At 41.7% G+C, this 25,576-nt stretch overlaps 4 protein-coding genes across 4 annotated transcripts; 3 read left to right on the forward strand and 1 right to left on the reverse strand.

Moving 5' to 3' along the window:
* The first annotated feature begins 1,414 nt into the window (after positions 1-1,414).
* Positions 1,415-5,883, forward strand: LOC4327357 (proteasome subunit alpha type-3-like). Its single transcript, NM_001406316.1, has 11 exons — positions 1,415-1,642; positions 1,998-2,127; positions 2,225-2,264; positions 2,346-2,429; positions 2,683-2,756; positions 2,827-2,913; positions 3,023-3,107; positions 3,316-3,362; positions 4,149-4,214; positions 5,408-5,498; positions 5,578-5,883. The coding sequence occupies exons 2-11, from the start codon at positions 2,024-2,026 to the stop codon at positions 5,647-5,649; spliced, it is 750 nt and encodes a 249-aa protein (NP_001393245.1). The 5' UTR covers positions 1,415-1,642; positions 1,998-2,023; the 3' UTR covers positions 5,650-5,883.
* A 776-nt stretch (positions 5,884-6,659) lies between these two features.
* Positions 6,660-7,599, forward strand: LOC4327358 (uncharacterized). Its single transcript, XM_026021955.2, has one exon. The coding sequence runs from the start codon at positions 6,833-6,835 to the stop codon at positions 7,217-7,219; it is 387 nt and encodes a 128-aa protein (XP_025877740.1). The 5' UTR covers positions 6,660-6,832; the 3' UTR covers positions 7,220-7,599.
* A 3,292-nt stretch (positions 7,600-10,891) lies between these two features.
* On the forward strand, positions 10,892-15,344 carry LOC4327359 (histone-lysine N-methyltransferase, H3 lysine-9 specific SUVH1). Its single transcript, XM_015767026.3, has 3 exons — positions 10,892-11,206; positions 11,627-13,908; positions 14,978-15,344. The coding sequence occupies exon 2, from the start codon at positions 11,650-11,652 to the stop codon at positions 13,858-13,860; it is 2,211 nt and encodes a 736-aa protein (XP_015622512.1). The 5' UTR covers positions 10,892-11,206; positions 11,627-11,649; the 3' UTR covers positions 13,861-13,908; positions 14,978-15,344.
* Positions 15,345-15,603: 259 nt separating this feature from the next.
* On the reverse strand, positions 15,604-20,192 carry LOC4327360 (probable arabinosyltransferase ARAD1). Its single transcript, XM_015766384.3, has 9 exons — positions 19,693-20,192; positions 18,755-18,928; positions 18,159-18,316; positions 17,922-18,069; positions 17,691-17,806; positions 17,491-17,629; positions 16,413-16,523; positions 16,255-16,323; positions 15,604-16,032 (listed from the first exon to the last, which is right to left on the reverse strand). The coding sequence occupies exons 1-9, from the start codon at positions 20,155-20,157 to the stop codon at positions 15,913-15,915; spliced, it is 1,500 nt and encodes a 499-aa protein (XP_015621870.1). The 5' UTR covers positions 20,158-20,192; the 3' UTR covers positions 15,604-15,912.
* Between the last annotated feature and the right edge of the window lie 5,384 nt (positions 20,193-25,576).

The following is a 25,576-nucleotide window of genomic DNA, read 5'->3' on the forward strand; positions in this document are numbered from 1 at the left end:
AAAACAACAAGATGCAAGGTAAAATCAACATTATGCAGTACAGTATATCTTTGCTATGACTTAGGGGTCGGAAAGAGCAGATGCAAAGACTCACCAGGAAATGAAATATATAGGTCATCACAAATGCTTAAAAAAGATCATATAAGTAATATGGATATGAAGCTCCTGGATGGGGTGTTACTGGCTCACTGCTTTCGCTGATTGCAATACGTATCCACCCAGAATGGATGGTTAACACTTAGGTGCACAACAACACAAGAGATTACCATTACATGCATTGTTCAAACTAACCAAAATTGATGGTTCTCATAACATGACACCCACTTTTTTTTCCCTATATATATATATATGTTGGATTGGAAAACTGCATGGTTTCATGGCAGAGCAAAATGGATACAGGGATGTTGGCCCGGCCCGGTGCTCTCATCTCTGCTGTCTCTACCGTGCCAAATCACGCATGAAAAGAATCATTGTCAGGCTGTGTTTAGTTGCTGAAATTGGGGAGAAGTTTAAGAGAAAGTTGGTAGTTTGGAAAAAAAAAGTTAGGAGTTTATGTGAATAGGAAAGTTTTAGATGTGATGTGATGTGATGGAAATTTAGGAGTTTGAGAGAAGTTTGGTGTGAAATAAACATGACCATATACTCCAGTTTGGAAAGCAAGTGGAGAACGACGGCAATGTTTGCTTGCACGACCAGTTCGATCCGATGCGTTTCGTCCCGGTCGCAATCAGAGTCAAGTGTGAATGCCAATCATAGCTCGATCGGATTGGATTCGAGGAAGCCTTCGACGGTCGCGTCTGCGAGCGATCACGTATGCACGCGCTTGGCCCATAACAGTAGGTACCACGGACTTCGGTACGGTTTTTTGCTATTTTTTTCATGTGTTCGCATCACCGCTCTTGAGTCTTGACTTTCTCTGCCACGAGAGCTCATCGGTTGGTGCAGCGGTAACCAGCTCTCGGATAGGTCGGGTAGTCGTCCGGGCACCGTCATAGACGTCTTCACCGTAGATAAAATCGATTTTTTAGTTTTCAGTTTTTCTCTTTTTTATCATTTTAAATCAAACAACCACGTAAATGTCACATCGATGTCACGTGGAAATAATATCTAGTTAAAGGAGCCACGTAGGTGTTATATGTCAGCTACTTCGTTTGCACTTTTTTCTAAAGTTGGGGAATGTGATCCGGACATCCGGTTTGACGTTCAGCGACAAATTTGAGGGACCGAAAGAGAACTTATTCCCCGTGTAGCGCGCGTGTAGTGGGCTCTTGCATGGTGGGCCGCGCTCCGTGATGGTAGCTTTGAGCCCGACTCGTTTATGGGCTCGTGGACCAAATCGCATCGCGCCGCTTTTGCTCCTCCGTCTCTCTCTCGGCTTGGACCGTAAGAAAAAGCAAAAAAAGGAAAAAAATAGGGAGTGAAAAAAAAAAACCCCAAAAGAAAGAAATCTCCTTCTCTCTCTCGATCCCGTCTCGTCTCGTCAGTCTGCACCCGGTTGCCTCCCCGCCGCTCTCCTCTCCGGTCTACTCCTCCGCCGTCGCCGTCGGCACCGCCGCCGGAGCTCCTCCCTGCTCCCTCTACTGGGTTGGCGGGGAGTGGATCGGGGATCTGCACGCAGGGGCCGATTTCTTCTCTTCGTAAGGTATGCCCTAGCTCTTCCCTGGGATCGATTTCGCTCCTGATCTAGTTCGTTCTGGTCTCCGCTGTGAATTTCAGGAAATCTGTTCCAAATATAGGTGTTTCTAGGGGAATTATTCCGTCCAATTAGTGTACATGCCCTGCCCATGGTTTAGGCGTGGAGCCCCGTAGATGAAGAACCCCCTCTTGACTATTTTGTAGGATGTTTTTTTAGTTAAGAATTTAGTTCATTTGATGCGCAGTAAGATCTTCTTTCATGCATTGCTGAGCGCAGTATGGGGTGATCTTCTGTTTTGATTGATTGTGTGGATGTGGATTATAGACAGCTAATCCTTAGGGTTTTTTCGTGTTTTCTTCAGGAGTAGATAACACAGAATAGTTGAAGATGAGCAGCATAGGCACAGGATACGATCTGTCCGTTACCACCTTCTCTCCGGATGGTCGCGTCTTCCAGGTTGAGTATGCCACGAAGGCTGTCGACAACAGCGGGTTCGGTTTAACTGCTCCCCTTTCTTTCCTTCCTTTTGCTACCGCTTCTTCCTTTCTGTGTGCAATTATGTAATGACGTTCTAATATTTGTTAACAGGACTGTTGTTGGAATCAAATGCAAAGATGGAATCGTCCTGGTAATGTCTGCAAACTGATAGATAAATTTCAAAGAGGTGTATTTTTTGTGCTCGATTGACATTTGTTTGTTGGTTCTTTAGGGTGTGGAGAAGCTAGTAACTTCGAAGATGATGCTGGAGGGATCTAATAGGAGGATCCATTCAGTGCACTGGCACTCTGGCTTGGTAACATCTTGCTTCCCTGTACATAGATCCTCAAATGTATTACGATTTCAGTGTAAAAAAAGTACAATTGATGAAGAATAAAGCAAGGATGTTGTTTATATATTTTAATTTCTACCTCTATATTCTAGGATATAATTCTCATTAATGTTATGGTAAAAGAAGTTGTTCTCTGTCGGGGCTTCTTTTCCCCATCTTTGTCTTCCACTCACCCCATAACACATCGTGTCCTTTAACTATAAAATATTTTTTCCAGGCTGTTGCTGGTTTAGCTGCAGATGGCAGGCAAATTGTTTCAAGAGCAAAATCGGAAGCGGCCAGTTATGAGAAGTACGCACATAAACTTGTAGGCCATGTAGACATAATTTTATGATTATCCTCTAATGCTGTGATGTACTAGGGTCTATGGTGAACCCATTTCTGTAAAAGAATTGGCTGATCGTGTGGCTAGCTACGTTCATCTTTGTACACTCTACTGGTGGCTCAGGTAAGACGTTGGCATAATTGTTGCATTATTACTGGAGACATGGCTTACATGATTTAATAAAATAATTATTGTTCGGTTAGTTGATTCTAACTATATTTACATGTATCAGGCCTTTTGGTTGTGGAGTTATTCTTGGAGGTTATGATAGGGATGGGCCACAGCTCTACATGATCGAACCCTCAGGAGTCTCATACGTAAGCTAACACTACAGTACACAAGAAGTCAAACTCGTCTTAGGCTCTTGGTTTTTGTTTTTTTCATCTCTATGTGAACCATTATTAGCAATTAAATTGTTCAATGGATGCATATAGGAGCATTCCACACCATATTTTTATACATAGATATTTTTATAGTTCCTTCTGGGATCTGAGCATATTATTCACTGAGCTGAATCCTGAACAGAAATACTTTGGTGCTGCTCTGGGTAAAGGAAGACAGGCTGCAAAAACGTAAGTTTATCAGCTTCAAATTGTATTGGGTGCTCTCTTTGTCAGCACTAATATCTTCTGTTTTAAAACAAAGTTGGTGCAATTATGAAAATTAACTATTTCATATTTTCCAAGAGAACACAGGTATTGTTAATTCATCGCAACCCAGCTTGCTGATAATTGGAATATGAGGGAGGGTAGTTCCTCCATTGTCCATAATCCATATACCATCTTAGCATTTGTAATCATCAGATCCTTACAATGTCCATCCATGTTTTGTTTGGTTTTAACATAGAAGTATGAAACGACCAAACCACATTAACATACTGATACAATTACATGTTTAACGGTTGTTATGCCTTTTGTTGTATTGACCCATCACTTAATTTGTGTGAATCACTGGAGTGTTAATGTGGATCCAATGATCCATGTACAGATGGGTGGGATTGGTTTAAAACCCACTTTTCATGAAATTTCAATATGTGGTTTTGGTCATCTTTACCCTTCTCATAGAGGAAAGAGAATATGTGTTTTTGGTCATCATTACCCTTCTCATAGAGGAAAGAGGTACCATTAAGCCATATAGCTTATGCAAATTAGGACTTGTTTGATGAGAACTCTCAGCAATCATTTTAGATCGACCTCTACAGAACAAGCCTGTCAATTCTGTAATTGTCTATCTGTGTGTGGATCTGATGTCTTGTTGGTAGCTACTGTTGAGCATCCAACATTAGCTTTTGCTTCGATTTGCACCATCTTGGTCATCAGAATAGTTCTGATTCCAACTTTTCAAATGCTGTCTTTCAGTGAAATAGAGAAGTTGAAGCTTTCCGAGCTTACCTGCCGGGAAGGCATTGTGGAGGTTGCAAAGATGTATGTATTGAACACCCTTTCTCCAACAATAATAATATAATTGTGTTCATGAATTTTGCACTTTGTTTTGACTGAATGCATATCATCTACAGTTTTTTTCATTCATATTTTTCTATATATTATTTGATTTCACATATGTTTGATGCCATTCTTCGTTCTAGTGGTTATACCTGCAACATCATGCATAAGATTTATTTGCTACTCCCAGTAAATGGCGTTCTAGAACATGTGCAGTTAAACCTTGAAATCTTTACTCACTAATTAATGCAAAAAGGGTCAGATTTCATATGTGGAAAGTGACATTAATAGATTTATCATCAAAAATAAATTCATGTAGTTGTATTTTTAATAATATTTAAAGGTATGACTAGAAAGGAACAATGATCAAACATGTGAATCGGAAATTGTGTTGATGTCCTAGACATCATCTAAAATATAACAGAGGTAGTAATAATCATTTAGTTATTTCTGCTTTAAAATAAAAGTACTCCCTCTGTCCCAAAATAAGTGCGCCTTCTAGCATTGGAAAGCCAAATTATGAGGGGAGGGAAATGACCTAGATACCTCTTAGAGTATGTACAATAGCAAGCTGTAAGCCAGCTGCAAACATATTTTAAAGAGATAAATAAGGAGAGAGAAAAGCAGCGGGCTACAGATTTGTAGCCAGCTGTAACACGGACTACAAGACGCAGTGTGTGTATGACAGGTGGGACCAGGTATTAATAGTGTAGTATGTAACTATTGTATAGATGAGCTATTAGATTGGCTATAGATGAATTGGAGCTAGTGGTTGGCTATACTATTAAACTTGCTCTTATTAAACGAGGGATAGTTAGGAGTGGGAAGACGTGGAGGAATTTGAATGGGTGGTGATTGATAGGATAAGTAGTACTCTAAAAGAGCACTTTTTTGGGACAAATTTTAATCCTTAAGGAGCACTTATTTTGGCATAGTGGGAGTAGTTGGCTACATAATCATATTGGAACATTTTATTGTAGGTAGATTCTTCTTTTAAAGGTAGGTTCTAGCTCGCATGAACTGTCGATGTCAACTGATGGTAATGAACAAAGCAGACTAACAAAATAGTTTGGGATGTTTTTTCTCTAATAATATTTAGAAATCCTTTTTGAATAAAGCTACTTGTCTGACAAAAAAAAAACAGTTCTCACTTTCTTATAATTTGTTCTGTGCAGCATTTATGGAGTACATGATGAAGCTAAGGACAAAGCTTTTGAGTTGGAATTAAGCTGGATATGTGATGAATCAAATCGCCAGCATCAGAAGGTGTTCTGTTGTTATTTAAAAATAAATAAACTCTGTCCATATTTTTGTGAACTTTGCTCACTTGGCATACTGCATACAGGTTCCTGCTGATCTTTTGGAGCAGGCCAAGGTTGCAGCTCAGGCAGCGCTTGAGGAGATGGATGCTGATTAAGAGGAGACCCGACTATGTTCTACGTTTGGCCACTGATGAAATCTTTGATGTCATTACTGGCACACAGGGACATGGCCATTCTGTCGGATTTTAAAACTTCGCATGTACTTATGGTACTAAATTCATGGAAAGTTTGATGCTGGACAGTGAATGGATATCTGACTTTTGACTGAACTTGTCCCTTAAATCTTGATGAATTGCTCGTTTCGCGTTTGCCTTTTTTGGTGTTCACCCAAGATTGAACGACTCAATGATGTTTTTCCTGCAGTATCTTGACATTTGAATCGCATTTTAGCGACCTTGCCTCCAAAACTATTAACTGCAACCTTACCTGATGATATATTTGTCCGTCACATTGCAAAATTCTCAGCTTGCAAAGTAACTTGTGAAAAATGAATACGGTTGCCTGCATAACTATGTAACACATGTTGGCTGGACGGCGACTTAGCACCGCAAGAGAAGAATCGAATCGGGAAATAATTTGTGGCACGCCATCAGAAGATTGCTGAATGAAAATAGGTATCTGAAAAATCAAATGTTCCGATATACCTGATCGCTTTTTTTTGAACGGGGATTATCGCTAATGAAACTTGTGTGAAGAATGAAAGAGAGTAATTTTATTACCAAAATGATAGACTAAAATTTGGTAATGTCAAATTAGTTTGATGTCTTCCTAAGTTTTGATAGTATTTTTATGAAAGGAAATTTTTAGAACTACCAAATTCTGGAAAATTGTATTTAGCAAGGTTATATTTAGTTCGTTACCAACCTAAAATCTCTGAAACTATCAAAAGGTAAGATTTTATGTTATAAGATCATGTTTAGTTTATTGCTGATCCATAATTTGGTAACACTAAATTTTAATACTAGTGCTTTTCTCAAATCCAGTTTAATAGTGTTAATTAAAATGATAATAAAGTAAACACTTCCAAAAACAAAACTGAGTAGACGGCCAACCCAACGGCGGCCGGTCTCGCCAAGTCGCCAACGCGATCCAGCCAGCCAAGTCCAACCAAACGCGCACCCACCAACGCCACCCGAAGCTTCGGCCCCTGTCTAAACTCCGACCCGTTCCACCGCCTCGCCGTCCACTTCCAAACCCAACCACCCCCACCACCGCCGTGATCCCCTCCAATCCCTTCGCCGGCGACCACCGGCCGCCGGCGACTCCGCCTCCGCCGCCATGCCGCCCTCCTACACCCCGACCGCCCGCCTCCGCCTCCTCGTCCTCTTCCTCGCGTCCCTCTCGCTCCTCTTCGCCCAAACCCTAGCCTCGTCCTCCGCGGAGGCCGAGGTCTCCGACCCCTGCGCCGCCCCCGTGTCGGACGGGGGCAGCGAGGCCCAGCTTTGCCCCGTGCGGTGCTTCCGGCCGGACCCGGTCTGCGGCGCCGACGGGGTCACGTACTGGTGCGGGTGCCCCGAGGCCGCCTGCGCCGGCGCGCGCGTGGCGCGGCGCGGGTACTGCGAGGTCGGGGCCGGCTCCGCGCCCGTCTCCGGGCAGGCGCTGCTGCTCGTCCACATCGTCTGGCTCTTCGTGCTCGGCGCCGCCGTCCTCCTTGGCTTCCTCTGATGTGCGCGCGCCACCCGCTACACCTCCTCCCTCCCCCCTCTGTAGTTGATTTCTCCACATTTATCCGTTTCGCGATTATTTTTCTAGGTTGGTATTAGTGCGCTGTTATATGATCTGAGGGATGTTGCTGCAACAATTTGTTGTAAACTTGTAAGTTTGGAGGATTTCGTCGAGAGATGTCACACGATTTCGTCGAGAGATGTCACACAATTCTTTCATAGATCTGTTTGATTGGCCTGGGCTCTCATTTCAGAGCTGAGCTGTGCAGATGGGTCGTGATCTGTAGTTGAGATCATGTTTTGACAGTTTGTAAATGTATGCTAACAATTGCAGCGATCAGTTTCATGGTTTTGTACAAAATCGAGCTTCATGGTTTACCATTTTTAATGTGCTCTGTTCGTTTTGTTCTATGTGTGGTAGTTGTGTACATGCATGTGAATTGTGATGTCTGGATTGCTTAAAGCACTTGAGCAAATGAATGTTTAATTGAAATAACTTTAAAGTCTCATCTCTTATCTGCCATAGTGTTGTGATGGAGCCAACTGTTCCATTTTTTTCTGAAAGATTAAAGATGGCAGTAGAAGCAATTACAACTATCATTTGATTAGTCATTATATTTGGTTCATATTTCTCATGTGAACATCAGGGGGTAAACTCCATACTTAAGGACTTGGGGTTCATGCGACATGGAGGGAAGTGAACTGATATAGTATATCTGATCCCCATTAGCTGATTATATTGTTCTTGTTTTATGCTTTGGCATCATGGCATGATTTTAGCAGTTATCCGTAGAATCCTATGAAATACTCAATGATTTGTGGTGTTAGATACAGCACGATTCTCAGTTCTCTGTATTATCATGTGGATAGAATGAATGTATAACTGCATACTGTGGGTCTGGCTATGCGGTAAGAAGTCCAATTTTTGAAACATTCATTCCTCTATTTGATACATAGTTTATGGTTTCCTATCTTGAATAAAAGGTCCCAGTTCCTTTCTGTTCCATGTGCATGAGAAGACGTGTGATAATGAGAGAAGAAGAAAGATGTGTGGAGTATTTGCATACATGAACTACAATTTGCCCAGATTGAAGCAGTATATATATCCTAGAGCTGCAGAGGACAGTAAGACAGTACTGCCCATATGGCCCTGCAACTTATGATGGACAACTACCTCTTGTGTTCTGCCATGAAGGGAAGATTGTCTGTTTACTCTGGTGAGTCATGTGCATCTGATTAGCTGCTGGCTTGATGCACCTTCTGTTATGCCATTTTTGCTTCTTTTTTTTGTGACTCAAAATTTAGCGCCTCACTTCATTCTTATCCAATAAACATTACTCCTATGCATGGGTTTGGGAAGATTATTGAAGTTGTTGAGCCTGAAAGAGTAACTAAATGACAAAAATATTAGATGTCTTAAGGTCCACATGTTATATTATATAGTGTTTCAAATCATATTATGCTTTTACCCACGTTACATATATTGAGGATTGTTCTTTATTTTTTGGCTCCGATAATAAATAGAGCTTATTCTGGTACTTGAAGTTCTTCTTTCTACAGCCGTTTTGATTCTATGGATTTGAACCTGAGTACTGTGGAAGTAAGCAATAATTCTCTCTATCAGCAACAGCTTCTTATAAAATCTAAGTATCTTATCATTGTTAATACCTTCTAGACTGCGATCTTCATAGGAGAGCAAGGTTGGAAGATCAAGTGTTATTCTCACTAGTCTCAAGGATCACCTGAGAGATATTCAGCACTGTAGAAAAAATTTTGTTTCCGTTGGTTTTCATGCAGCTCTGGTGCATTTTAACTTTTCCTTGAGTCAGAACATCTCCTGCCTAAATATTTTCCTGTCTCGCCCTAGATATGATTGTCATGGTGGAAGTTGCAAGCGACATTTTAGTGTTTCACAGTTAAAATTGTACATTACGTTATCGTTTATAGTAAATCCAGGCATACAAAAGTCAAATTACAGCGATAATTATGATGACATTAGGATTGAAGATGTATGAAACTTAAAATTATTGACACTGAAGATACATGCTTAAAGGAAGCCCTTTCTGTATGTCCATCCTATCTACCCTGTTTCTCTCGGCAAAGCCAGTGAGGCCTTGAAACTTGTTGCTCATCCAAGGCATCTTGCAACATCAGTTACATCATCAGTATAAAATATGGAGATGTAGAGACGGAGATGTAATAGTTGCAGCGGTTCATGGTGACGTGTTGTAATGATGGTGCCATGTGACGGCAGACAACGATGTTATATTAGCTATCAGAATCGTGTTTTGTTCAGTCTCACTTTGCTCGAGCCGTTTAGCCCTTTATATTAAAAGATCAATAAAAAGATAATATCGTTTTCTCATTTGGATAACCTCAAAAGATTTTGAGGGCGAAGGATGTAGAAAGACAATTTATCGTCTTCACATGTATGCATGTCTTATTACGAAACATCGAAAAAAAATAGTTATCCTATATTTTACAATGGAAGTAGCATCAAGAAGTAAAATGGATCTTGATCGCAAGACGTTCATTGAGAAGAGAGAAAAATAGACTTGATGATCCAATGGTGCTTAATGAAAAGGTTGGCACTCTATGGATTAGAGATAATAAATTGATCTTCCAGGTACATTAATGCCAACCCTTTGTCATTTAGAGCTCTTAACGCATCTCCAACAGTATGACTATCACACTCTCTAAGCTAAAATTTGGTAACTGTGAACTATAAATGATAGCAGACCCGCTAACCGGATTTCTAGCTAGCCAAACTTAGACATCTGGACTAGCTGGCTAAACCTGGTTGCCAATCGTGGGCCCCACACCGCTCCTCCTTCCACTTTCCGTCCTCGCAAAGATCGAGCACCTTCTCATCGTCGTCGCCATCACCCGTCGCCGCCTGGATCCATCGGCCTCCATATGCATCTACATGTTGTTTCAATGATTGGTTGTTCACCCAACCCAAGTACCCAGCACTTACTATGTGAACTAGATTTCGAAAATATTGTGAAAACACATACTATATAGCAAGCTTTTGATTTTTTTAAAATACATAGGTGATCCAGATCATAAAATGCTTTATTACTTCTTTAGAAATGTGATGCATAATCTGGATATAGAATGTCGTGAAAACGTTTTATTAACCCAGTAGGCTAATAATTCTTTAGAAATATTGCACGCGAACTGGATTTAGAATATAGTGGAAACATTTTATTGCTTACCTAGTTACCTGACATGCTATTGATTCTTCATAAATACGATAAACCATGTGGATCTAGAATGTTGTAAAATTAATTTATTACTTACCTATAATGCTTTACGCCAATTAGATTTAGAATTTCGTGGATCTCTAGAAATACTTTACGCAAAATAGATTTAGAATATCGTGAAGACATTCTATTACTTATTTGACAGGCTATTGAAAAACATAATATGTGGTTTGGATTAGAATATCGTGAAAACGTTCTATTGCTTTCCAATAGATGCTACTACTAATTCTTTAGGAATGAAATTAATTCCAACAAAAAAATATGCAAAATTTCTTCAAAGCATTCCTTTCCACTCCTGCGGATGGAAACGAGGAGGGATTTTAATTTTGAATAAAAAAACCGAGAAAAAAAATAAAGAATGACCAGAATGCCCTCTTGATGTTCTCTCCTCTCCTCCATTGACCATTGCCTTCTTTTCTCTCTCTCGCTCGCTTCCTCGGTTGCTCACTCTGTGTGTGTTCCCTCCTTGTGCTGAGCCGCGGCCGCGGCCGGCCTTCCGCCTCCTCCTCGCCTCCTCGCGCGCGCCGCTGGCGAGCGGCCTCGGAGTGCGCGGCGTGTGCAAGTGCTCCTACTCTCCTTCGCGATCCCACTCTCCTCCTCCGCACCTCAGCTTTGCTCTCGCGCAGGGCCAGCGAGCTGGTTCGGAGAGGGCGGTGTGGCTGGCCTCCCCTTCCACTGACCTCCGTCTCGTCTCTTCTCGAATCGAATCGAACGAACTGAAGGTATTCATTCTTCTCTCTACCTCCTCTTCCGCGATGATTCGTGGGGCGGCGTAGGTAGGGTATCCATCCTGACCTGGGATTGATTTCTTTCCCTCCACTTAACACACACAGAGTTTTTATTTTATTTTATTTTGGGGTGGGAGGGGTTCTTTGATGCATGTTGCAGTACTGATCTCTATTCGTTTCCGAAAGAAATAAAAATGAAAACTTTGGGGTTTGAGCTGAACCCCCATGCCCCGTGTTAGTGTTGGCCCCTGCATCTGTCAAGTGTCAAAGTTGTCTCTCTTTTTTTTTTTTTTGAAGTGAATTGTGCGAATAGAGGTTAGAGAAGTCGCATGCAGATGCTAAAGGTTGTTCCTTTTTTTGTTCATTTTGGCAAACAGTGATGTGCCGGGATTAACCTGTGATTTGTTAATGCAGATAGTCAGCTGATACTAGTGAAGATGAACCGGGAATCAAATTTCATGCCTACTCCTGATCAGGATGTTCTGGAAGTCAAGCCCCTGAGGACTTTGGCTCCAATGTTCCCTGCACCATTGGGGATCGATGTGCTTAACCGGTTGACAGCCCCACCGTTGGTATTTGTCGCACCAGCTGGGCAGTTTCCTGGGGGTTTTGGATCTTTGAACATTCCTGCGGTCAGATCGTTTGCCGCTTTCGGTGGTCAGGATGCTAGTGGAGGCAAGACTGCTGGTGGTGGTGATCAGGATGCTAGTGGAGGCAAGACTGCCGCTGGCGGTGATCAGGATGCTGGTAGAGGCGAGACTGCTGCTTTTGGTGGTCAGGAAACTGTCAGAGGTGAATTTGTTGCAAATGGGACTCCAAATGTAGGTGCTAGTGCAACTGGGCCAATTGACGCCACTCCTATCTCAGCTTGCAAATCAACACAACCAAGTGTGATATCACTGGATGATGATGACAATGATGATGATGAGCCTTACGGTGGTAACCAAACATCAGCATCTGGACGGAAGATCAAGAGGCCATCCCATCTCAAAGGATATAATGTAAGTGATGGTTTGGGCACCGACAGCTCCAACGGAACAAAGAAACGCCCTAAGACCTCTAATAGGAAGGCTGCTACTGACAATGAGATTTCCTTGATGCCTCCATCCAGCGATCCCAGGGAGGTTGTGGAAGTGCTTCTCATGACCTTCGAGGCACTGCGGCGTAGGCATCTTCAATTGGATGAGACACAAGAGACTAGCAAACGTGCAGACCTGAAGGCTGGTGCCATCATGTTGGCCAGTAATCTGAGGGCTAACATTGGGAAGAGGATTGGAGCTGTCCCTGGAGTTGAAGTAGGGGATATTTTCTACTTCAGGATGGAGCTATGCATTATCGGCTTGCATGCACCTAGCATGGGTGGAATTGATTATATGAATAAGTTTGGTGATGAGGATGACTCTGTAGCAATATGTATTGTTGCTGCAGGTGTTTATGAGAATGATGATGATGATACAGATACACTGGTCTACAGTGGTTCTGGAGGTATAAGCAGGAACAGTGAGGAGAAGCAGGACCAGAAGCTTGAGAGGGGTAACCTTGCTCTTGAGAGGAGCCTGTCCAGAAAGAACGTGATCCGGGTTGTACGTGGTTACAAGGATCCAGCTTGCTTGACTGGGAAAGTTTATATCTATGATGGTCTTTATAAGATTCATGAGTCCTGGAAAGAAAGAACAAAGACTGGGATCAATTGTTTCAAGTACAAGTTGCAGCGAGAGCCAGGACAGCCTGATGCAGTTGCAATCTGGAAGATGTGCCAGAGATGGGTAGAAAATCCAGCTGCTAGAGGCAAAGTTTTGCACCCTGATCTATCATCAGGTGCTGAAAATCTCCCAGTGTGTCTTATCAATGATGTTAACAGTGAGAAAGGACCAGGGCACTTCAACTATATTACTCAGGTCAAGTACTTGAAGCCACTCCGCTCTATGAAGCCATTTCAGGGTTGCAGATGCACTAGTGTTTGTCTGCCTGGTGATACCAGTTGTGATTGTGCACAGCATAATGGAGGTGACTTACCGTACAGTTCATCCGGATTGCTTGTATGTCGCAAGCTTATGGTATATGAATGTGGTGAATCTTGCCGATGTTCAATCAACTGTCGTAATAGGGTAGCCCAAAAGGGAGTAAGGATCCACCTTGAGGTCTTCAGGACAACAAATCGAGGCTGGGGTCTTCGTTCATGGGATCCTATACGGGCTGGGTCATTTATTTGTGAGTATGTTGGTGAGGTTGTTGATGATACTAAAGTTAATTTGGATGGTGAAGATGATTATCTTTTTCGAACTGTCTGTCCTGGCGAGAAGACATTAAAATGGAATTATGGGCCTGAATTGATAGGGGAACACAGCATAAATATTTCAGCTGATACTTTTGAGCCGCTGCCCATCAAGATAAGTGCAATGAAAATGGGAAATGTTGCACGTTTCATGAACCATAGTTGCAACCCTAACACCTTCTGGCAACCAGTTCAATTTGACCATGGAGAGGATGGTTATCCACACATCATGTTCTTCGCACTGAAGCATATTCCTCCCATGACAGAACTGACTTATGACTATGGCGACATCGGATGTGAATCTAGGGGTGTAGGTTCTAGAGCTAAGAACTGCCTTTGTGGATCCTCAAATTGCCGGGGCTTTTTTAGCTGACTGTTGAAGATGTGCATTATCTTATCAACATGCAAATATATTTACCTGGTAAAAAAATTCACCTTATTGATGTTTTCAACTTTGACCACCGTGCATACTAATAATTTCTCTGCTGTTAGAAATTCCTGCTTGTCCTGCTCATGCATTCTTGTTCTCACCTGATTTCCATTCTGCATGCAATTATTTCTATGTCCATTCTTGCTGCCATGCATGCTTATGCTGCGCTGCCTTTCATATGGACTTCTGACTTGGTCCTAAAATTAAAAATAATAAGCTGTTAGGCTACTACCCCTGTAGGCTGTAGTAGGTCAACCATCATAATTAACTCAAAACTAATCTCTTTTATTTTGGACGTTTTGTATCACTCCTCATGTCATTGTGAGTGGCAACAATCTGCAGTGAATTTCTTTTATGCAGTAAGGCAACTATTTGCTGTAGGCAGCTATATCCTCCATACAGAATTTTGCCCCTGTAATTAAAAGCTAGGATTTGACATTTGAGAACACCCCCCCCCCCACCCAAAAAAAAAAACCAAACCCCCTTCTCCCTATAGGTCTTCTATCATAGCTTGTTTGCAGTTGAATAATTCGTACTTCCACATAACTGTGTTCTAGGAATGCATTGCAACTTGCAAGGATATGGTTACTCATGTGACCCTGTCATTGGAGATTCTTTATTTTCAAGACCATTATTGAGACATATTACAGCACAGCCACAGTAGTTGTTGATCGTTTATTTCAAATGACTAATTTGTTTTACTTCATTGGTTATCTCACTTATCTGTCAACGTAATTACTGTCCTGCCAAGTTGATGTGAGATTCAAACTTAGAACTTTGCTGTTGCTTCTGATTGTTTAATTACTTTGAATACAAGAATATCATATCTGAGGTTCACTGTCTCTTTCAAAACACTGCATTGCATTTGGCAGCGTTTACATGACACCAGAAAGGGGCTTGTGAATATTGTTAAGTATACCAACTTGTCATTTAGCATCTCAGATTGTTAAGAAGGGTGTACTTAGTACTTACTATGATTTTTAAACTAGCTCCTTGTTTTCCTCTATTTGTGGAAAACTTATCTTGGGATAAGCTCTCACTGGTTGTCTTGCTTTTGCAGATCCTTTTGCTTTTTTGGTGGTACTAGGAAGTGGACTATGTTCAAGACTTTAGAAGTATGGAGAAGCTGGTTACTTCAAATGGCTAACCTCGTTTGCCGCTGTGGAAGTAGTAATAGTAAATTAGTGCAACATTTGCAATGCCCATTCTCGTGGTGTCTCTTGCGATGTGTGATTGTAGGCCTTGCAAGATCAATTTTGTAAAATTATGTGGGGGGGGTGGGGGGGGGATGTGATGCTGCTGATCTGACTACAGTCGATGATGTTTGGGTAGGCAAAGTTGGGACTGAACCCCTCGCGGTCAGCTGTGAATTCAGAAGCTGAGATATTTGGATGAATGCTGATATGGTGGCATATGGTTCTTCGAAAGTCTCTGGATTTGTCTTGATTTTTCTCTATAATTGGTTCAAAGCTAGGTACACAATGCGGTTGCAAACTTTCGAGTAGTTGCAGATCTTTTCGTTGAATTAACTATAAAAATACGATGCGCCGGTAATGCTCGCTTTTACCTACGACGTGACTTTGGATTTCTCAACCATCACAAGATCAGGCAAAAAGCTACTACCTACTTTAGCGATGAAGAGTAAAGTTCAAGCAAGTAGAACTGCTAGTCATTCCACAATATCACTGAAGCATGTGCCAAATAATAAAACCTTGATTACATCAGAGGACATCTTGTTCCTTAACATTGGGTGTCATGCAATCTGAGTATAAAGTTTCTATCATCACAGGATTTGGCACACTGCATATCTGCAAGTCTTCAACCGAAGTATTGTTACACCCCAATTACACATGTTACGGGCAAAATGGATCAAAACTATGATGTGTTTTTTCAAGAACAATTTACACAAGCGCCTTAGTGATCAGAAGCCCGGGCAAGTAATAACTAAAGAATCGCTAAGCTATGGAAGTAGGAAAGACAAAACAGAAGGTAGATTCAAAACATCTTCGTGCTGTTCCCCACTCTGCAGTCGCATGTACATACGCTCCTTGACTCTCTGACCACGCGTTGAGACCGTCGAATATGCAACTTGATGTTTACCAGCTTACCAGCAATCTGCATTTCAGGTTCCATAAGTGGGCATATGAATTCATTGAGGGGATTTACATAAATAAAAATGCAACTGCAAATGAAACACCTTAGCTCTTTAAAGCATGATGTGCATAGAGTGATGGGAATGCTTGTGGTGTTAACAAAAGTTGTTGCAAGAAAATCTCTCTTTTCATGGCACAGCTACTTAAGTATCTAGGGATGCTACAAAGGTTTGAATAGAATTACCATTCTCCATGTAAGATCTTCAGGTCCAAGAGGTCGAGCAGGACTTGAATATAGAAAATGTCTAGAGTACTGTAAATGAATCACAAGTAAAATTGCTGTCCACAAAATTGAAGCTTCCGAAAAACTTCATGCAATATATGTTAAAATACCAAGCTAACCTTCAGAAGATTTGATTGCATTTGTCTGATCCTTTTGGCATCAATGCTTCTCAGGTACTTCACCAGCCAACCAGGTTGAACAGCGTCATTTGACGAAACGAACAAAGCTATCTGCAGAACAAATCAATCATTGCACACTGCAGTTCATTATAGAAAATATGTGCTTTAAATTGCAGCAACACAAATGCAAATGCGAAATACATGAAAAAACCATCATGCTACCATAAAAGACTCGAGTAAACATGTTGGTTATTCAAGACATGAAGTATCCACAGATTGTGAAGTATATGCAGAATAGCAACCAACTGCTCTTTAGTTTATAGTGGATCAATCACCGAGGGCCTTTATTTAATTTATAATGGAAAATCACTGAGGTAGTTTCTCTCCTTGTTTTTTATCACAAGCATAAGCACATGGTGCAAGTACACAAAGTAAAAAAACTCCTGAAGTATACTGAACTAATAGGCATGTCAAATTTCACAGACCCCCCCCCCAAAAAAAAAAAAAAAAGGAAATCACAGAAACTTCAGAGACTTAACTGGTGCAGAAAAGTAGGGTTGCTACAAATAGCCTTTGTAGAATTGAATCCAGACCTGTCAAACTAGCTGACAACATGGCCATTGAGCTACCCTAAGTCTCTGACTATTGACATATACATGGCCATTTGTTGATTGTTTGGGGCATGCAAATAGAAAGTAGCACAGCATCCCGTTCTTCAAGCAAGACATCAATTTTTGGAGCTCCACGCAGATATACTCCCTCCGTTTCAGGTTATAAGACGTTTTGACTTTGGTCAAAGTCAAACTACTTTAAATTTGACTAAGTTTATGCACAAATATAGTAATATTTATAATACCAAATTAGTTTCATTAAATCAATAATTGAATCATAATAAATTTGTGTTGAGTTGAAAATATTATTATTTTTTCTACAGACTTAGTCAAACTTGAAGCAGTTTAACTTTGACCAAAGTCAAAACGTCTTATAACCTGAAACAGAGGGAGTACGTAGTAAAACCTTTACTAAGATATGTGGTATGAGAAAACAGTGCATTAATACTGCGATAAATCAAGTTTACCTTCCTGTAGTCAAGTATTCCTTCAAAAGGAAGCTCTAGTTCATCACTGACTATAACTGGTATGCAACCACTAACAATTGCATCAAACAGACGAGCAGAAGATGGAGTATCCCCAGCCGGATTCAAGCAAAAGAGAGACCTGCCAGTCAAATATATTCAGTAACAGCTACAATACAAATAAAATAGAATTGTATATTTACTTGCGCATGCCGTTCTGAGCTGCTGCTTTGCCGTCAGCTCCAGCAGTCCCTTCTTCTATGATTATGCCTTCTGCATCTTTTAGTTCTGTCACAAGTTTACTGCGGATCTTGCCTCCCTAAACAAAAAACAGAATAAAGAATTAAGATTCACATAAGCCAACTTGAATTTGAAGTATTGCGTGCATGTATTTCATGCTGTCGAAAACTGGAAAATGACAAGAAGAAGCATACAGCATTCCTTCTCAGTCTTCCTCGAAAGAATAGCAATGTGCTTCTTCTAGATTGAGTTTCTGATACACACTTAGAATCACAAAGATCAACATTTGGAACATATGGAAGGATGACATCCTTTTCCAAATAAACTTGCCCTGGTTTATACCTGAGAAAAGGGGCGAAACTGAGTTTGGTAACACAACTATTGCACGCAGAAGCTATTTAAGGCAAAGCAGCAGACAATTAATACCATACCAGTTCCCAGTAGAATCCATGTCAGGCAGAAGCCATATAGCCTTCTTCACAAATCTCCGAACTGACTTAAACGACCATGGGTGATGAACGGGAATTACATGATCTCTGCCTTCTGAACGTTGCCAAGCAGGTTGATCAGTAACCCATTTCAAAGCTTCCTAACACCAACAAAACAACAATATCAATACTGTCCTCTTGCAAATAAACTTGGGTGAAGAAATTTCATGACAATATCCTTCTGTAAATAAACCTAGCCACCTAGGTGAACAAATTTCAGGACAAAGTCCACTTGATAATAAACTTAGGTGAATATATTGTGCAACATGTGGAGAAATAGATGAAAATGATCCCTACAGTCAAGTGAACCAAGAAAAGCCATCACAAAAAATGGTAAGAAAACTGAGCTCAGGTAAAGCCTTGCCCTATTCCAGTTATGACTAGAGAAAAGTTCAACTCTCTTTACTACTGAGTATTGAATGCCAGACTGCCAGCAGGAACTATCAAAATTTTAGTTGTAAATAAACACTAGCTAGTCCATGTGCATACCCTACAACAAACACTAGCTGAAAAATAAACCTTGAGAGATGCTCCCACACCCTATAAAGTGCCTTGCATTCTTGTTTCTCCAGCAAGAAGTAACTGATTGTTGTGAAGAATGGTACGTAGAAGATGTCTGCTTCTTCTTGCCGCCGAACCCTGATAACATTCTTCAAAAGTCTTTGTGATTCGGGCGCAATGAGATCAGCCCACAGCCAATAGTCAATAGAATGCTGCATATGTGAGCAGATAACAAATCAGAGATTGGAAAAAAAGAAAAACATACTGCCGACAAGTGAAACCTGGTTAATTATATCCTTCCAAATTGAGATAGTTATTCCAGGATCTTAAAGAGAACATCAGAAGCTCGATTGACACATGATGTACATCACTAAGTACGGAATCTGTAATGTTAAAACAAAATTGAGCATTGTTCAAACTTCAACCGCTGTCTTGAAACACAAATGACTACCAATTTGTACAGACTAAATAGCAAATGTAACAGGAATCACAAAGATGTCTAGCATCAAAAACTACATGTGGTCACTGGTCAGGAATATCCAGAGCTCACTTCTCACAAAACTTGCCACAAAAATCAAAATCTAAAACTACTCTATGAATTGGATCCAACCCAGAAGCACATGCACCTCACAAGATAGCATCGGATCCCAAATACATCACACGGTCGTATCTAATCAATCGCCAATTTTTTTAGAAAAGAAAAACTATGGTAACAAGTCCTTAATGGGATCAGAATATATCAACCCACTAAGATCTAATGTATACACAAGCTTGTAGCAGTAACATCTCCAAACCTTCCAAAGCATCAGAGAATACTTGCAATGTCGCATCATACAGTAGCACAATGCTTCTCACCCCAAAACAGCAAGCAATCCACATCAATTTTCTCAATCTTGTCACCATTTGCGAACAAAAAAAATTCAAACCCAAGCACGCTCCACTCTCCACGACTATGCAGAAAGCAGTTCGATCTGACCTGCTCGACGAGCCGGTGCACGGGGCTCCCATTGGAGGTCAGGTTGGAGGTCTCGCGGTACGAGTCCCTGAACAGCCGCAGCAGATCGTACGTGAACCTGCTCGGCATCTCGTACACGTAGACCCTGAGAGGCGCCGGGGCCGCCGGCCAGGCGCCGCCCCCGTAGAGCCTTTCCTCCTCCTCGGCCCGGATCGCGGCGTCGAGGTCGCCGGGGGCCGCGGCGGGGGCCGCGGAGCGGCGGGGCGAGGCGAGGAAGCGGTCGAGGGAGGCGAGGAAGGCGGTGTCGGCGGCGGAGCCGGGGCCGGAGCTAGGGCTAGCGAGGCCACCGGGCGAGGAGGGAGAGAGGAGGAGGGAGTAGGAGGCGGCGAGGAGGAGGAGGAGGAGGAGGGCGGCGGCGGCGAGGAGGCCGCGCGGGGAGGCGGCGCGCGCGCGCGCGAGGGAGGAGGGGAGCTGCTTCCCCGCCATGGCGGAGGCACACTGGAACACTGGAAGCCCAAGACGCTGGTGTGTTTAGCGTTTTGTGGTAGTTAAAGGTCCCCATCGTTTGGCTTATTTCCTAATAAGTCAAAACGGCTTATTAGGAAATAAAAATGAATTTGTGAGTACAACTTTTATAATGTGTTCTTTGTGACTTAAAAGCCAATGTTGAAAAAGAAACTATGTTGAAAATATGTCAAAATCAATCTTAAAATTAAGCTTGAAAATTTAAAATTTGGCTTTTTCTTTGGCTTATTAGGCCATCCGATGGGGCTGTAAGTAGAGAGGCTCTGAATTTTTCATTTTTTTCGAGACACAGATGCAAGCGCTCGTAAAAATGCGCATATACCCTCTAATCCTCTATTAATACACATTACCCATTACCCACCCATTACCCATATAAATAGCTTCGAAGATTTAGCCGATATATCTTGATATTTAAAAAATAATCTTAGAAATCTAATTAATTGAGTTACGTTTACTTCAAGACTCAAAGATCAGAACCAAATTGCATTGCACATTTGCAGTTCAGAACTCCATATTTCAGAATTCATTCAGACAATAAGCCAAACCATATTGCAGTTCAGAACTTCATATTTCAGAAATTCATTCAGTCCGTCATGTGTGCAGGAAAAAAAATTCCATTTGCGCGTTCGAAAAAAAAAAGAAAAGAAAATTAAAGGACTCCAGCAGAATGATTATTTTTTCTATCCACCAAATAAAACTGTCATAATCTGATTTATTGAGTTAACTAAAAAGTTTATTCGTTCTATCCTTAAATCCACTAGAGATTGTAGTCCCAGTTAATAAACATCTCATATCGTATAGCCAAAATAGCCTACCGTACAATCTATCACAAAAGCCTGTCACGAAACTTACAGTATAAAAGACTGTACTCAAATTTACAGAAAGATAAAAAAAACGCCAAAAATTAAACTGTTGCACAGAACAGAAGCCATTGCCATCTTCAGTGGTAGAAGATGTTCTTCTGGAAATTAACGGTGGTAGAAGATGTTCCTCTGGAAATTAAGAGCACCAGCACCATCTACACAACCATATGAATCGACTCCCGTACTGTCATCCATAACAATACCATCTGCAGTAACTCCCGTGCTGAAATAATTCCATGAAGAAGGAGGAATCATATGCAATGGCATAGGATCCACCACCGCCGCCGCCGTCGCCGCCGCGGCCGCGGCGTCTCCTCCGGCTCCGGGAAGAGAAGAGCCAGGGATTTCTTGGTGCGACGAGGAGGCCGAGCCGGATTCTGACGGCTGCCTGATCACAATGCCTTGGTTTTGTGGCTGTTCCTCCTGCTGTAGCTTCTTCGGCTTCTTCGGCTTCTTGCTGCGTTGTGGTTTGAACTTCTTGGTGGTAACTTTGTTGTCCTTGTTGGTAACTTTGCACAACACCCAGTCGTTGAGCTATTTATAAACAGGAGAAAAAGAAAAAAAAAACACACAGTAGAATTACTATACTCCTACTAATCGTCACAACAACTATTTTATCAAACTTTTTAAACCTCTGGCTGCTCATCAGTTTCATAAAATACAAATGTGGGTACATTTGTTTTAAAAGTGATTCTATAAGCTTATTCTAAATAGAAAATATATATATAGTCATGCGATTGATATGATAGTAGCTAACCCGCATGGGCTCCTCCTCCGCGTCGAACGGCCGGTTGGAGTTGGAACACACGAACTCCCACATCTTCCACGGCGTCTTGATCGCGTTCTCTTTCTTCAACTTTGGCGTCGGCATGCTCTCATCGTATTCGTGATAGGTGAGGCATGCCTTGTATCCAATCAACATGTTATCGCTGAGGGCGTCAAGGACGGCCTCGTTCTTGGTAGTCGACTTCCAAAAACCCAATTGACCGGTGCTTCGGCTAGGCCTTTTGCCTTTGTTGTATTTCCGGTTTCTAGGTGAAAACATGTACCAGTTTCCTTCGCGGCTGGGACCCAGCTTACTCGCTAGAACAAAAAAAAAAGTGTGATGTGTTAATAAAGTGTGATATATGTTAACCAAGAACATGGAAAGATGCATAAATTAAGCGGCAAACTTAAAAAAAATAGTGTGATAGGTTAACACTAAAAAATAATGTGATATGTTAATAAACAGAAATAGTGTGATGTGTTAACACAGTGTGAAATATGCTAACCAAGAATAGAGAAAGGTGCATAAAATTAAGCAGCAAACTCGAAAAATAGTGTGATATATAGCAGGTTAATTAACACAAAAATAATAATGTGATATGTTAATATAGTGTGATATATATTAACAAAGAACAGATAAAGATGCACAGTTTAAGAAAAAAACAAAACTAAAATATCATAGTTATGTTAATACTAAAAATAGTGATATGTTAATATAGTGTGATATACATATATATGTTAACAAAGAAAAAAATGTACAAATTGAACACAGCAAACCTACTAAGTTCTTTAGGATGGTCGGAGTAGACGTCGCAGACATGCATGTAGCTGTAGCTGGGCAGCTGCTCGCCGCGTAGTTTCGGCCGGAGGAAGTCAAGGATAAGTTCTATATCCGACGGCACGAACCGGATTCCGGGCACGCCCAAATATCTACGCGTCTCCTCCTGATCCTGCAGAGGTTGCTGATCCTGAAGCTGCTCCTGATTCTGATTTTTGAGGGGAAGAAACTGCTCCTGCTCATGCCACTCCTGATCCTGATCCTGCTGCAGCCATGGAACGGGAACAAGCTGCTGCTCGCGATGATCCTCCGACGATGGCATCAGCAGGGGAAGCGGCTGCTCGAGATTCTCGAGATTCTCCTCCTCCGGCCATGCAGAACCGGCCGGCATTGTGCTGCTAATCTGCAGCTGCTGACTCTGCTGCGGCCACGCAGATTCGGAGGATTCAGCCATTGCCGTCGACGGAGATTCAATTCGGACAGCGAATTTACCGCGATTTAAGCGATCTGATGAGTCGGAGGCCTACAATTTAAGCGATCTCACGCACGAGATCGTATGATAGTGCGGCGGGGCCGGGGGCATTCAAAATAACCTTTTAAACACGAACGAATAGTGTCCGTATTTATCACGACTGCTGTAATTACATTATTATTATTACGTAATACTACAAGGCATATGTGGGACTCGAATAACCCAAGCACGCACGAGTGGAGCTTTATTTGTGAGTTTGATGGGAGTACGTATGATCTGTCAGCCAATCAGCTCATGACCAGGCCCCATATGTGTGTTGGGCTGGGCCGGATGTCAATGTGAATTTTACTTGAAAATAATATTAAGTTCACATGACATCCCTTAACTTTACATCAAGTTTGTCTAAGGTCTCTAAACCACAATACATAAATCTCTACCCCTCAACTATTAAAAGCCGTGCAAAGTAGGTCCTATGGTAGTATGGACCAAAAATTCCTCTGATTTTGCTGACGTGCATATGGTAGGCCCCACTTGTCAGCAAATTTTCAACGGAGTGAGCTCTCTCATTGTTGTCTGGCCAGCTCTCGGACAACAGCGATGACATCGGCGGCACTAACGCGGAGGTTGATAACGGCTCCATCACCAGTGGCAAGTTCGTCACCTCGAGGCGCCCCCCCCCCCCGGGCGACGGCTCGGCTTTGTGGCAAAGCGGCGTCGGCCCATCCTCAAGGCGGAGCGACGACGCGTCTCAATAGATCCACATATTCTGTGGTGTAAAATCTTGGTAGTATTTAATTAGCGGTTGTAATGGATCAAGGACTATGGGTTTTTTCACAATCCTATCTACTCCTTTAAATATATTCCTAAGCTAAAAGTGTATAGAAATTAAGCTCTCAAATTTTTTTAGGCTAAAAAGTTAAGTCTATTACCACCCTTATATTTGAGAGATCATGGACATATATAAGAGTAAAAAAGAAGAAAAAAACCCCAACCTGTGAGACATATATGCATGAATAGATCTCACCCTTTCGAAGGCCCTATATGGAGCACACTATTTTTTCCCCTTTTCTATTGACTAATCACCTTGAAACGTAACTAAAGTGTTAGTATTTCAGTTTGTTCAATCCAGCTCGCGCATGATTATTTCTCCCTACTTTTGCACTGCTGCACTCGTCACGTACTCACGTAGAGTGTTGTGTACTGAATACGCGATTGGAGGTGAGCTATATGAGAGGAAAACCTGCATACATACATACGCATCGGTGACCCCGACCTATGAAACGAACGAACGATCAGCCGCCGCCGCCCAATGACGACGACGATCGATCTCGCCTCTTGCTGATGAGACGAGGTCGCCATCGGAGGAAATTATTGGTGCAATGGGGCATGCACGGTATGTGCATGCAACAATCGAAGAGAAGAAGAGTTCCCAATTCGATCACGTACAGCGAAAGCAGCACGCATATGCACGTAGGCGGCAGCACGAACGCACGCAATAAGGGTGTGTGTGTGTGGATGGGATATATATGCAGGCATGCTTGCGTTGTGCACCGAAAATTTTGTAGCTAGCTCATCACTTTGGGAGGTCACCTTCTTTTGTTGGCTAGTAACATCAGCAACCAATGCATTGTTATTTAGGGAAAGCATTTTCATTTCTCGAGAGAATATATAATTATAAAAAAGTAACAATGTAAATTAATACAAATGTATCGTTACGCAAATATACAAGTTCAAATTTCACAACACCAAACCCTTATAACTAGAGCCCAGGTGCAAGATGTTATAGGCTTTAATAGATGAGACCGTTGATTTTTTATATATATGTTCAATTATTTATCATATTAAAAACATATACTCTATTGTTATATTAAGGTGATGTGTATATATATATATATATAAGTTAATATTCGCGGGAAATAATCACGATTTTGCAGATGTGCCATCCACATCTAATAATTTTGCAGAGAGGTGCATAGATACATATCAGGCCGGATCGATCATCTATATGTAGAGTTTACCTTGCTTGTCCATGTAAGTACTCATGTAGGGAAATCAAGTAGTAGTACCATAAAAAAAGATCAGGTCCGCAAATTGAATGAATCGAAGAAACTAAGTGGCTACCTAGAATGGCTATTTTGGTTAGGGGTTGGATTATCAGCTACCTTACATAACAAAGAGACTGAGGCTTCTCTCTCTCTCAAAAAAAAAGAGAGAGACAGAGGCTCCGTACATGTGATGCACGCGTAGTACGTCGTCGTACGATGAGGGAAAAATACACACTTAGACTTTGGTGCATACACTGATCTGTATATCAAAGACAAATCAACATGATGATGCCTCTCTTTCAATTCGCTATGCAATGTACTATATATATATTCATGAACTCATGCATGCAAGATGCGTGTTTCAACGCATCAAAGCACACGCATCGGCCACAAAATGTCGCGTTTGATATTGAGCTATATATGACGAGAGGTGTGTTTTCCTTTTAAGATTTGTCGG

This window comes from Oryza sativa, chromosome 1, assembly GCF_034140825.1.
Source record: "Oryza sativa Japonica Group chromosome 1, ASM3414082v1".
In the NCBI taxonomy this organism is placed as follows: domain Eukaryota; kingdom Viridiplantae; phylum Streptophyta; class Magnoliopsida; order Poales; family Poaceae; genus Oryza; species Oryza sativa.